Source organism: Sphaeramia orbicularis, chromosome 5, assembly GCF_902148855.1.
Source record: "Sphaeramia orbicularis chromosome 5, fSphaOr1.1, whole genome shotgun sequence".
NCBI lineage: Eukaryota > Metazoa > Chordata > Actinopteri > Kurtiformes > Apogonidae > Sphaeramia > Sphaeramia orbicularis.
In genome coordinates this window covers 44791538-44806724 of record NC_043961.1, presented here as the reverse complement: position 1 = coordinate 44806724, position 15187 = coordinate 44791538, and the positions used below count along the sequence as shown (strand labels likewise).

General features: G+C 39.2%; 1 protein-coding gene across 1 annotated transcript in view; it reads left to right on the top strand.

Annotated features, from left to right (window-relative positions):
• Positions 1-15187, top strand: part of flnba (filamin B a) — a 290646-nt gene that overhangs the window by 144244 nt on the left and 131215 nt on the right. The window contains 5 exon segments of the mRNA XM_030135348.1: positions 276-384; positions 5822-6022; positions 6709-6882; positions 6968-7130; positions 12096-12256. Of these exon segments, the coding sequence (XP_029991208.1) occupies positions 276-384; positions 5822-6022; positions 6709-6882; positions 6968-7130; positions 12096-12256 (808 nt within the window).

Genomic DNA, 15187 nt, shown 5'->3' with positions numbered 1-15187 from the left:
AATTTCCTCTCACGTGTACTTTTCTTTGTCCACCAAATTTTGAAAACTTTTCATGGATGCACATTTCCTTTTTTGTAGTGGTTCTCCCAGAAAAAAAAAAGTCAGCTACTCTGGTATAATCTTCACATTACACTAAAAATAACTTCTGGCATGCAAATGAATACAGGTTGAATACTTTTAAATATAAATTGAATCCTTTTGATTAAAATACTGGTACTCTGACACCACAACAGATTCTAACTATACACTCATATCCAAAAACTGGGTCTGCATAGGTTGGAGAGACCAGTGTAGTAAATGTGGACTGTTCCAGTGCTGGACCAGGTCAACTCTGCCTTGAGGCGGTTCCAGACTCATCACAGACTGGACCAACACTGAGCTCTGGTAAGAACAGTAGCTGGTAAGAACAGTAACTGTCAAAGCTGTGAAGTTTCAAGTAAACTGACACAAAATGGGAAAAAAGTGAACCCTGGTGTTTATGTGTTTCCACTTACATGTCTGGAGTAAATAAACAGGGGTGCAGGTTGACAGAAGGTGGCGCTGTAGTCTACAATACAAATTGCAGTAATAATCAGAGTAGAGCATTTCAGTGATGTCTAAAGTGGCTGAGAGGTCTCAAGGCTAAGACAGAAGAATAATTTGATCTCCCATCACATGCACATCTTCTTCAGAAGAGGCTAAAACCACCTTAGAGAGCGTAAACTTTTGTCAAATTCTGGGCACATTTTCAAGCGTTGCAGCTACCATTGACATGTGATGCGTGAACATGTGTCAACATGTGATATCTGCACAATATGGATATATTTTTTGCATACATTTTTTCTGTGTATATTTTGCTGTCAGTCCTCTTGGATTCAATTCAGTTTTATTTGTAGACCCCTATATCACAACAAGGTTGCCTCACAGGGCTTTACAGATTTAGTTAGATATGAAAACAAACAACTGTCAAATAAACAGTAGATGAAGGAAATGGATTAATGTCCTGGGCATCACCCGTCCTTAGACCCCCTTTCTCGGCAAGGAAAAACTCCAAAACCCAGTGGGAAAAAAGAAACCTTGGGGGGAACCACGGTAAAGGAGAGATCCACTCCCATGGACGGACAGGCTATAGATGCACCAGGACTGATGGATGTCCATTTGCAGATGTAGTTCCAGTTTGTAAGGATGCTGTAGAGTGGGAGCACATGAGGGGGTCCATCTCGGATCCCATTGAGATGGACAAATGCAAAAGACATACTATAAAGATAGACAGATGGATCACCATTTCATTTTACTTTGGAAAAAAGAAGCCAGTTTTCCAAGCTTCTCTGTGGAGCAATGGAATACAGCAGTAGATTCATGTTTGACAGAATCTGCACAGTGGTTGATAATGACAGTCAATCACATTCAACCCCATACTTTCTGAAAATACCAATGTGCAACCAAAACCTCCCATTACAGCAAATTTTCTACATCCTGAACACAGCCACGAGTCAGTTGCAGAGTCTGATGTCCTCTCAGATTAACTGAATAATTTTTTGCTCAAAAGTAATTGTAGAGTTTTTCGCAATGACTGCAAAACTTTCAGACATTGTGAAGTAGAGCCTTTCTAGTAGGCATGAACCAGGGTACTTAAAAATCCAATTTAAAAAATGGTTTAATAACAGTTACTGCACTTAAAAAAGTTTTAGATTTTATGGTTGAAGTTAAGCATCTGTTTCTGAATAACAGACCAATCAGAATAAAGTATTCAACAAGCTGTTTAGAAAAAATATGTAACATACTAAATATCATAAATATGTTGTTATTTTCCTGGGATGTTAAAAACTGCTTGAGAATACATAAACGAGTCTGGAAGTAAGAATGTGAATGTGTTCGAGCCCTGCCTTGATCCTAGCTGGATCCTGGTTTAGAACTTTTAAATAAATAAGTATATACAGAATAATCAACAAAAGCAAACATGTCCAGGGCTACTGACAGCCCAGACATGAACAGGAGAAACCAGCGGGATCCAGTAGTTTTAAGGAGAGTCTATGAGTTTTAGTGATCAGAAAAACTGGGCTGTCAGGCTAGTTGTGTAGTCTATATTTGCTAATGTTTAATCTTGGTTCTTGAAGGTATTATTTGTAAGATTAAAATTCAAAATGTACTCCTATTATCAAAAGGAGGCAGTATTTTACTGAAAAGTTGTGGCATTGATGTCGTCTTTTTAAGCTGGTCCGTACGTAGGACGTAATTTTTACCTTAATAATGTCACATTAATTCAAGCGCTGGTAATACTTTAACTTAATAGATACCTCTGCAATAGACCACCTCAACATCTCTGACACATCAAAACATTCATTAAAATTTTAGGTCATTGTTTTCATATTATAAATTGGGCTTTCAAACTCTGTACATGAATGTTTGAAGTATTTCCCTTTATATCTATTGTCAGAGTGAGATATGTCAAAACATCGGGGTGGGGATGTTTCTTTTTTTTTTTAAATCATGGAAAAACAAGCAATCAACAGGCATAATTCTTTTTCAAAGGTCCTGTGCAGACTTTATGCATGATCTTGAAAAAGTCTCATTTTTATATATATGCCTGATCGTAGTCCACAATTTAAAATAGATTATCAGCACCAAAATAGGTTATTTCCAAATGCAATTTTCATCTTCCCTGGTTGGGTCAGACAAGACTGGACTGATTTACAGCAGGCTTACGTCACTATGACAACACCACACCAACCGGCATTGTTCAGCAGTGAGAAGTAAGCTGAATGAGTGAGGAGTAAGATCTGTCCAATTTCCTAGAGAAAGGGATTTCTTTGATTTATTTTGTTGTAATGGTGGACACTGGAACTGGAGCTGGATTAGCAAAAAGGAAAACAAAGTTAAATGGGAGAGTGATAGAGCACGGGCTATAACACCTAAACCTCTGCATTGCTTTGAACCGATGGAGAAAACTAAGGGAGTTAAAAGGAATGAGAACAGACCCAGAGTTGGCCCTCTTCCTTCTAGACAGGTATAAAATACTTCTTTTCTTTGTACATATGCATTGGAACATTGTATTTTACTATAGTGGCTGTTGGTAGCTCTGTCAAACACTTAGTAAATGCTTCTGCATTAGCCACATGGCTAGCTCTTTGGCATCTGTAATATGTTTTATTTCAACCATTGTTTCAGTCCCAAACTAAGGGCTTTGTAAGGTGAGACTGGGTTGGTTCTGTATGGAGTTTAATGTTCATGCCGGGGCCTGGATATTAAACTGTCCTTCGGAACAAGACAGTTACAAAAGTAGAATACTGTGAATGTAGAACGCTGAAGCATCTAGTGCTGAACTGCTAATGCAGAATCATGAAGATGTTGAATGACTGAAATCATTTATGTAAATGCTTGAATACTTTGTGGAAAAGCTAGTGCAAATGTATATTATTGGGACACGTCTCAGAGCACTAGTCTGTGAGTAATACTCCAGAGCTCCTGAGTAAAAGAGACATAGAAGCAGGAGTCAGACATCCAAAGTTAGTTTTCACTTTCGTTTTCACGTCAGTTACACTACAAATGGACTTTATGAAGTTTGCTTGTTGTCTCATTTCAGATGTCACTTTGCACCCTGCAAATTGCTGTCTTGAAAAAAGAAATGTAGAGTTGTAAAGAGGATCCACTCTTCAGTCATTAGCTTCAAAATAAATGCATGCCTTGGCCAGAGTTATGCCCTTATGACAGTAGGTGCTAGTGCTCATGGGAAGCGGTGTCTTTGTCCCTTAAAAACACCCCCGATTCCAGCCGAAGGTGTCACTGCAATCCACTTTAAACGAGTTCTCTGTACAGGACCTTTAAGTTAACGGAAGGCCCTATTACATGTCAAACAGTTGAACATTTGTCTTTAATACAAACTAAAAAATAAATAAAACAAACTTTCTGCAAGGCCACACCTGCAATGTGGGAGATGGCCTAATAAAGTTTCAGGACCATGGATAAGGGCTGATCACACCAACATGGTAGAGGATTTATGGAGAATGGGTAACATAAAACCTAATCCATTAAGAGGCAGTTGAACATGTTACATTGGTGCTGGCAGGTTCATGTCCTGTACGGTTGTGCGTACTTGAAAGAGAGAGAGAGAGGTGTGTCGCAGTACTTACGAAGAACTCCCTCCACCCACTCCGCCGCATTATTCCGCCGTTTTATTCATCTCCCCCCAGCCCCCCCGTCTTCCGATTTATTGATCCCCCGTCTTATAAGCGGACACATGGTCTGCATGTACTTGTACAGCACAGACCCCCTGGTCTGTGGATCCGTGCGTAACTCTGAGGGTGTACAATGTATTTATGTGCATGGGGACGTTCATGATTTCCGAGACTGCCAACCAGAGGCGATTTCTCAAAGACTGCAAGGGAAGCTCAGCTTCCCCAGAAATTACGAAAATTAAATGGTCAAATATGTATGGTTGTGTTGACATTTCATTGACTACAAATGTGTTAGAACACGTTCATCTCAAAGACAAGTTTGTTCAGAATCAGCTTTATCACAAATCAGTGGACTCTATGTTGTTAACTTCTCATACATTCCTGTTGCGCTGTTTTCTCATACGATCTATGGTCAATGCATTTGTCCATAGACGCTCAGTGCCCATGCACTTCAGTTGGATGTCCTGGAACAGTTTTTTTCATTGCCTCAAAACTGGACGGTATTTGGACGTTGGGCTTCCACGTGCTGATTGGAGGATCAGTTGAAAGGCTGAATCCCCTTTGATTGACAGCTATTTTGAGATATACTCCTTCACTTGACAGAGTTCAGTTTAATACTGTCACGCATTCTGCTTGTGAAATCGAGAGAGAAACCACTAAGAAATTACTTGTTCATTTCTTGCACCGTAAATAAAACACAGTCATTATACTTCCTTGTTTCAATTTAACATAATTTCAATGTTTTCTTGTTTCAGTTACATAAGTCAATCATTTCTTGTTTGAATTTAATATCATTTTGTAGATAGTTAAATCAATCATACTATTTGCTAGGTCGGAGTGAACTAGCTATCAAGTCCCTGGAAAAGACGCCTACTTGGTATGATAAGGTCACTGACCATTTTCTTAAACTGGAATGGAGGGCCAAATTTATGTTTAAATAACTTGACAATTTCTTTGATGTAAGCCAACAATGAGCTTCCCCTCTGTGAAAGACAAGCAGCCGCCACTGCTGCCAACAGTTCGGTTCAGGTGAAAGTTAGTGCCAGCAATGTAGGCTATAGGTGTAAGAAATCTCAGTCACAACCTGCCTGTTATTTCAATTTGTTTGTTGTCCCCCTCCCGAGGATGAAATTCATTCAGCAGAAGTAGGGATGAAAAAACCAGAGGGGGGATTGATCCCCCCATCCCCCCCAACAAATCGCACCCTGTCTATTATTATACATGTGAAATTTTTAATATTGAAGCAGGTCATTGTCTGTTACGTGCAAACAGTGAAATACACACTGTGACTTTTATTTTCATGGGATTTATATATATTTTTTGTTTATTATACCCCTGCCCACGCCAGAGGGTGGGGGCATAATACAGATGTACCTGGTAGATATACCAGGAATTCCAGTTTGTCTCTGATTTTTGCCCCAACCCATTTCTCGGACACTATTAAGCTGATTCTTTTCAAATTTCACACGTTTTTTACATGTGCCTTTCTCTCAGTTTTTGCAATTTATTCATTTTTTTCTCCAATTTTTGGAAAGTTTTTGAAAAGATTGAAAGTTAAGTGTCAAAATGAATCCCTGGGTTGGCAGGGTATCAATGAGCAGGAGGGGCAAAGTGTTGTGTGACTGGGTGATTAAAAATGTGCTAAATGTTCATGTGTGCTGTTGCAGGTGTGAAAGCGAAGACAGAGGTGGTGGACAACAAAGATGGGACATACACGGTGACTTATATCCCTCTGACCGCTGGTATGTACACACTGATGCTCAAGTACGGAGGAAAGGCCATTCCAGGGTTCCCTGCCAAAGTTCTGGTGGATCCTGCTGTTGACACGTCCAAAGTCAGAGCATTCGGACCTGGAGTGGAAGGACAAGGTACAGGACAGTAGATCTACTGTTTAGTTTGGTGACATATGATGACATTTTATGTGTTAAATACAAGCATCCAGATATGGAGATGTTTTTCACTTGTAAAGACACATTGATGCAGAAGTTTGGACAAATAACAGGACATTTTACCAACATTGATGTTGTCATAACTTGGATCAGATAGTGGCTAATAAGGGCTAAAGTTAGAATTATTCAGAAGTGTCTTTAAGGCATTCAGTCAGTGTCTAATAAAGTAAAAGATGTTAATGTCAGCCATAATATGTTTTCGTTGTGTAATGCAGGTACTTCACTCTTAAAACCAAGACAAAAACTGCAGGACTTTGTGTGGTTTTCAGGATTATTACAATGAGACTAAAAAAGTAATGGCTAAAGTCAAACAAAAAAGTCAAATAAAACTACAATAAACAATTCAAAATAAACTAAAACACAAAAAAAAAGTAAAATCATCTTTGTTTTCCACCTAATTCTTATTAGACATAATTGTATAAAATGTTGTATTGAACCAGTACTGAATATGGTTTTGTAAACAATATAAATCAATCACAAAACTAACCGAGACAATGAAATTAAAACCCAAACTCAAAAACTCAATAAAAATAAAAACTGAACCTCTCTAAGCTGTAAGGGCTGTGTCTTGGTCATGTGAACCCCAGTCTTTCCCCCTCCTGCAGCCGTCTACAGAGAAGCCACCACAGCATTCACTGTGGATGCCCGACCTCTGACCCGGCGAGGAGGAGATCATGTGACGGCAGAGGTCAAGAACTCGTCTGGAGTGCTGACAGACTGTGTAGTCACCGACAACACCGACGGGACATATGGCGTTGAATACACGCCATACGAGAATGGTAACACAACCTACATGTGTGTTTAGAGATGTACCAACCACAGAGCCACTTCCTGTTGTGATTTCACTGTATATCTGTCCTTCAGGTGTTCATATTGTCCAAGTTTTATACGATGACACGCCGATCCCAAAGAGTCCGTTCAGGGTTTCAGTGTCAGAAGGATGTGACCCCAGTAAAGTGGTGGCAACTGGCCCCGGGCTCCAGCAGGCCCTGACAGAGCAACCCAACAATTTCAACATCATCACCAGGTGAAAACACATACACAGGAAAAAACAGAAAAAGATGTAGAGCTCCAGGTATTGATTATTTTTGTTGTTGATAAATCTATTGATTATTTTCTTTGATTTGATTAAACGATTATTTGAATAAAAAATTGTAAAAATATGAAACGGACACCTCTGAAAATGACAAAGAACTTGTCCTTTATTCCAGAACCAACTGAAACAACAACCACAAAAACTATAAAAGTAAAAGGATATATAAAAAATATCTATATAGAAATAACAACAATAACAGCAGTATAAAAGTATAGATAAAAATATTCATAGATATAAACAACAAACAAGTCAAATGACATCTACAAACAATATGTGCACTGCAGTCTTCAACACATTTGTATCCAACTTACTAACAGCTTAAGATGGAAATGAAGGCTCAGTCACAAATGCCATTACGAACGGCTACGAGCACCGTGCAAGCGATTTATGGACTCCTCGGGGCTGAGCAGGCTTGTAAGAATGGAGAGTTTGTAGATTGTTCCTAAGTCCATAGCCAGGTGAATGATCTTGTGCAAGATTTTCTACGAATGCGCTATGAAATCCCCTTTCGTAGGGCGCCCTAACAAATGCCTTAGGAACAACCTAAGAACAACGCCCGACGTTCGTGGATCAGGAGGCCATTCCAGAACCCCATGTTCCTGCAGTGGCTGCAAGTAGATTGCAAGAAGATCACAAGAACACATTATGTTGTTATTAGGGGCCCCTTACAGCGTTCACATTAATGGACGTATAGACAAAGATTTGCACGGCGTTCTTAAGGTGGATGTAAGGTGTTTGTAATAGGCAGTAGTATGGCATTCGTGACGTTCTTAGAGGGGGGTCGTATACAAATTGTCAAGACGGAGTGAATCACGGGACTCAAACGCATGGTGCTGAAGGGAAAGTATTTTATTAACAGAAAAAGAAACATGAAGAAACAACACCAAACCTGGAAGGGAGATAATGTGGAGTCTGCAGGGTGACGAGGATCAGGGTGATGGAGAGAATGTGTGTGATGAACAGTTAGGGTTAGGCACTTGGTGACAGATGGTTATTGTTTTAACATTCAGTTCCCTGTTAGTCTTGTGAGTCTTTGTTTTATTCTTATACCTTCTACTTCGAATTTCTTCATTTGCTGTCTTATTATGACTCCTAATTACCTCCGCCAAGGACAGCGGAGGTTATGTTTTCATCGGGGTCTGTCTGTCTGTCCGTCTGTCTGTCTGTCAGTTAGCGAGATAATTAAAAAAGTTAAGGATGGATTTTGCTGAAATTTTCAGGAAATGTTGATACTGGCACAAGGAACAAATGATAAAATTTTGGTGGTGATCGGGGGGAGGGTGAACTGATCTGCCTTGGTGGAGGTCTGCGTCCTCTGACTGCTTTTCTAGTTTTTATGCTTAACAGTGCAGGTCAGTGTTTCCCTGCATATTCTCTACAGTGTGTGTGTAATTCATGACCATGGACAGTGCTTGATCCCAAACTCATAAAACACATGCTGGCCAAATTTTAATAATTTGACTTACATTGCATATATCAATTTTCCTCTAACTTCTACCATATTACTTTATTCTGTTACCTACGGAAATATAACAGAAGGGAAGTAATGAGCCAGGTCTTAGGCTCACAGAGCATCGTACTGTTCGTAGAGCTGCCACCTCTGTATCCATGGCCGCACCCACCAACGTCTCTATCTTCTCTGTGTCTTCTTCGGGACATTCTAAAATGCTTAATGCAGTGTTTTTCGACCTTGGGGTTGGGACCCCATGTGGACCCAGTGGGGGGTTGCCTGAAATTTCTAGTAATTGATAAGGATTTTTTTTAAAAATTACTAATAAAAGATATATGATGAGTTGAGAAAGACAATCCCAATACATAAAAGACAAACTGTGAAGCTGAAACTGAAGCACTGTGGTACTGTTTATCTGTCAAATGTTCATTGTGGCCAGTTTAATATGCTGCAGCTCTTTCATAATTCATAGTTTGAGTTCTTGTTCGTTCAGCTTTAATTGTCAGCCTTGTAAATCCAAGCTGGACTGACTGTACATATCCTGACCAATGAAAATCCAATTCTCACTTTGTGCAGTAATCTACACCTGGCTTTACTGCCTCCGTCCATAATAATATACATTGTATAGACTAAATGTCCTCTAAAATTAACGTTTATTTGCAACATATATAGGAAACTATGTACATGATCAAAAACAAATTAATTTCATCCAAAAAAAAAAGTCTCCGTTTTGAATGTCTGGGATCACCAGAAGTTTTTGATGTTTAAATGGGGTCACGAGGCAAGAAAGGTTGGAAACCATTGGCTTAATGTAAAAAAGCTTAACATAGCTTAATGTCTGAAAAGAGCAATCCATTATCACCAAATTATGCGTGGGCATCTCTAATGCTGGGATAGGCTCCACCCCTTGCGACCCTCTCCAGGATAAAGTGGTTCAGAAGATGAATGAATGAATGAATGAATGAATGAATGAATGACAAAAAAAAAATACTATTAAACTATGTTAAGTTTTTTTTTTTTTTTTTTAAATTTGCACCTATGGAGAGGAAAAGGCTTAACATGGACAGCACCCATAATTCTGGGGTTTTCATTTTAATTTTTGGAGAGGTGAAAGTGGACATGATTAGAGATGTCCATGCATAATTTAGTGATGATTGACCGTGGTTTTTGGACATCAAGCTACGTTAAGCTTCTTCTCTATAATGTGTGTCAATGGATAGGAAAAGGCTGAACATGGACAGCATCCATAAAATTGAGGTTTTAGATGAGGTGAAAGGGGGAATGACTAGAGACGTCCATGTGAACTTTGGTGATGATTGATCACTGTTCTCTGGCATTATGCTACATTAACCTTTTTTTACGTTAAGCGTTTTAGAATGTCCCTCTTCTTCTGTTGCCAGACCAAAACAGCCACCACAACTGCATGATCTTCCTTTTCTTCCTCTTGCAGCTGTAGCTGTAGAAGTTTCAGTCTTGTGGGCATTATTGCCATCTTGTGATGATCATGACACGGGACTTTTAAGAGAGTACATGGCCACTATATACCAATGTAAATATTCTAAAAAAAGCCACCATCGACTTGAGAGTGCAGTGAGTTGCACATAGGGGTGCTGTACAGTCACCTTATAACAAAAAAACTTCATGAAGTGGCTGTAAGTATGACGGAGGAAGGTCCCAAGGCACCGTTACGAAGAACATGACAACTGTACTGTCTTCGTACAACACAAAATCACGTCATTTCTCGCAGAGGCCTCAAGTTGCTTTTGCGATTTGAATGGCAGCCATACCAGCTTTGTAATACGGCCATAATAAACTAATGCTCCCTCCATTAATGTTTACGAACTCCAGATCTCGTGTGAACCGGGAGAATCATACAAACCCATCGTTTGTAAGAACCTTTTTGACTGAGCCTTTACATACAACTTTGGGTTGAGTCTGGTGTCATGTGCGTCACAATAAGTGTCCTTGTGAAATACAACAATGGAACTAATGTTTAGCAGCCATAAAGTTAATCACTGATTAATCTATTAATGGTTTCAGCTTTACTCAGATGGATTAAACATTCTTCACTGGCCACATCTGGTTTTACTCATGTGAGCTGACTGAATCCCACTTGGTTGAATCACCTGGACAGGTGTGGCTATTGAGAGACTGTGGCTCATGACACCTTTTGACTCACAGCATCACCTGGTTTAGTTTGGCTTAGTTTAGTCCAGTCAGCTGCACTTCGACTGGCAGGTAGGCAGGTATTTTCGTCTTAGTGTGGCTGGTCCACATAGATGTAAACGGACAAATGAGAAAACCAAGTGAAAGGGCGGTTGTCTCAAGCAAGCTGCCATCTTTGTATATCACAGATACTTTCAAGCTTTACAGCTGTCTGTTTCTTTGTGAATAAAGGGGTATGATGGAACTATTAAATTAAATTTCAAGCAATTAAAATTAATTTATGAAATTCAAACTCAGTTAATTTAGGTCTGTTGGTTTTATTTTACAGCTGAGAGACCATTCTGACTATGATAAAATGTTATCAGGACATATTGCATTCTTTTATGTTGATGCTGTGGAGTGTTCACACCGGGTCTTCAAGGAGATCTTGGCCCAACTGATGCATTTAGAGGGTTTTTTTTTGCTGCAGATCCATAATTTTCTTAAAACTTCAACACATACAGTACACAGTATCACCTGTGGGTTTTTATTGTTTCATACAGTGTCAGTGGACCAGCAGTATTTATTTAATCAATGAAAGTAATAACCTAATCATTTGTAAATACTTAAGTACATAAATAGTAAAGATTATATATAATACTTGTGTGTTTTTTTATGTTCCTTAAATGTAAAAATTATTAAGTTTCTGGATGTAAAATAACAAAATTGCCAAAAAATAAATGTTTACTGAAACATAGAAACCAGTGGGTATTACCAAATTAAAAGCATGTATGCCGCATATGATCACAAAAGAACATGTGTTTTTAACACCATGTACATAGAAGTTAGCATTTGCAGAATTTGCTAGGTTTTTCAACAAGTATTTGCAGTAAATATCATGTTTTTGGACCAAAAAAATCTATATTTTTATAAAATTTAAGGATATTATCATTACAGTATATATATTTTAAAAAAACACATACATGCTGTAGATTTTCACATTGGACTCAAACATATCAGGACAAAAAAATGAAATAATGGCAAAAACATCAATATAATGTTGTTTAAATAACTTGTTGTATTTAAGCATCAATACAAAACCCAAAAAATTTACTACAATACACTCCTAAGCTACTACTATTACTATTCTACTACTACTACTAAATATGAGACATCACATTTTAGAGGCAGCTGTTTTTTTCATTAATATGATTGAAGTATTGACTTAGTAATCTTCTTTAGATGAATTGTTGTTGTGGTATTTTCACAGTCAGTTTTTGACCGTAGTGCTTCTTTAACAGAGGGGCAGGCATTGGTGGACTTGGCATCACCGTGGAGGGTCCATCTGAGTCAAAGATGTCCTGCAAAGACAACAAAGATGGCAGCTGCAGCGTGGAATACATCCCCTTCACCCCTGGCCTTTATGATGTCAACATCACATATGGAGGGGGGCACATCCCAGGTGACGTATTAGAGAGTTAAAATTCCTTCCACTATATAATACTCCTTTATATGTCGTATGTTGGGGATGCACCGATGCCGATACCAGCATCGGGTATCGGTCTGATGCTGAGTGCATGTTCTTCTACTCGTACTCGAAAAGGTGCTCAAGGTTCAAGGTTTCTTTATTAGTACCCTTGGGTAAATTTGTTTGCAGAAGAGTATACAGCAATTCAAAAACAATTCAAATTAAAGCTACAAGCAGCATTGAGCATTACCTCGCCCCGCACGTTCCGCTTCCCACGACCGTCGACACCTCAGCTCCATTCACACCTCTCCGTTCCGGCACCAGCTCCCATCCTTTGGTGTTCGTCCTCCTTTCATCCCTGCAGAACACCTGCGCCCCTCTGCTGAAACCACCATCACCTTTAATGAGGCTTTTATTTTGAAAACCCTACAGTGTGTGTGTGTGTGTGTGTGTGTGTGTGTGTGTGTGTGTGTGTGTGTGTGCGTGCATGCGTGCATGTGCATGAGACAGAAGCAGTTTGAATGAATTGAAATTGAACGAACAGTTGAGCATAAAACTCATGATTTACCATATTTAAGGCTTTTATTTTGAAAAATCATATTGCGTGTGTGTGTGAGAAAGAATAACATTTAATGAAATGAAATTGTACAACCAGTGGAGCGTTTGATCATAAAAATGAAGAAAGCTATGTAATACTCATTATTTTACATTTTGAATGAGGCTTTTATTTTGAAAAACCCTACTGTATGTGTGTGTTTGTGTGTGTGTGTCTGTGTGACACAATCCGTTTGAGTGACTTGAAATTGTCTGAACAGTTGAGCATACAACTCATAATTTACCATTTTTAATAAGGCTTTGATTTTGAAAAGCCCGTGTGTGTGTGTGTGTGTGTGTGTACCATTGACATTTGTATCATGTCCTCATTATTATTCTAGTTTATTATTTTCTTACATACAGATATATTTATTTTTATTAAATTTTTATATTTTTTCCTGTATTGTTAAAATGTTCTTGTGTGGAAAAGTTGACAGTAAAGTTGTTATGCGTATTTTGTAGGTGAGAGAAAAGTCAAAAGGGTGATCTCACTGTCAATTCATGGGAATATAGCACCATCTTGTGTTTACATTGTTAACATTCCAAAAGACACTCACTAAAAGGATTTCAGCCAGTCGGCTTTCACCATTGGGTTTCCTGCCTGTGGCTCTGCTCGTAATACACTGCTGCAGTTTCTCCCTCAATCTTGCAGTGAGTCAGTGAGACAGATGCTCTTGTCAAACAAACAGCGATTAATCCATAACCGTACATCCTATCTCAAAAATTCTTGGACTGGAGGCTTGTAGAGAGGCTTCTGAATGTATTGATAAATAATATGGGTAAAGAAAATTGAACTGAATAAGCAGTGATTGTGGAAAGAGATTGTCTTGTTAATTCTTTGATGCTGGAATACATTGAAAGGCAAATTGCCAACTTCCTGTTGGATTTAGCTAATGGGTGTGAGTTAGGGATGTAACGATAACCTGTATAATGATAAACTGTGGTAAAATTTCCGACGGTTAGTATTACCATTTATATTGTAATTATTATGATAACCGTGTTTGATTACCACACCTAGAAAACTCGGTACTGTTCATTTCCTGAAGAAGCAGTGGCACTCCAGGCGTGTGTTTGTAATGTTTGGCCTCTGAAAACATGGCGGAAGGCACCTGCACGGACACAGCTCCAGAGATTCGGGGATAGCGGCTCCCACACGGACCAGGTCCGTTGGAGCGCGCGCATGGACCCAGTCCGTCCGACTGCAGGTCCTTCAGAGCGTGCAAGCGCACAGGTCCGGTCTGTCGGAGCGCGCGCGCACGGACCCAGTCTGTCCGACTGCAGGTCCGGTCCATTGGAGCACGTGCGCACGGACCCGGTCCGTTTGACTGCAGGTTGGTCCGAACAAGCATGCGCACGGACTCGGTCCGTCCTAGCAAGCAAGGGCACAGACCCGGTCCGCGCTAGTGTTTGCCCCTCCCTGGCCCCCACTGCTTCAGATCCTCACCCAACATTGAAACCGTCTGAATATAGATTTTCAGGGCAAACTCATGTCAGTTCAAATGGGCCCAAATGAGTGAGCTTCAACTGTACAAAGACACATGGTATCTGGAAAAACCAAAGGAAAGGAGGCTTTTTGAACTGAAGGACATTGACCAGTAAATCCAGTGACTGACCTCCAGAGGAACTGAACCATATGCCACTGTTGTGGTTTGTCTGTCTCTTACCAGGAGTGAACCACTGACCAGTCTAGATCAGATCAGCCTAACATGTTTTCAAATCCTCATTCTTTCAGAATATTTACATTTGTTCATTAAATAGTTCAGGAAAATATGACTGTATTTCACTTTGTGTTTGTGTGTGTACAATTGTGTATATGTGTGACACTGTGAAGGATTTGATCTGAAAAATGTTCAAACAAACTCCACTATGAACTGTCAAACTACTTTTTTTCACACTCAAAAGCACCTCAGGAATCAGTAGGAGAATTGATGAGGAATTGGATTGATAAGCAGAACTGATAATAATGGCACTGATATTGATCAAATCCTATCAGTTCCCACCCCTGGTGCAGATATCTCTTGTGTCCATAAGGTGCCAACTTTATTGCACATTTGTATGTTTGTTGTGTACATGATATTACTTGAATGTTTCTGCAACAGAAAATACATTGTGCATGTTACTTTATTAGTTTTTTTCAAAATACAGCTTGGTTAAATTATTTCAGTGTGTGTATAAGTACTTTTTGAACATTTTGAACACATTTCAACAACACCTTGATAATAATGATAACCATGATAATTTTGGTCACAATAACCGTGATATAAAATTTTCATATCGTTACATCCCTAGTGTTAGTGTATCATTTGTCGGGCTCGATGAGACCAACATTTT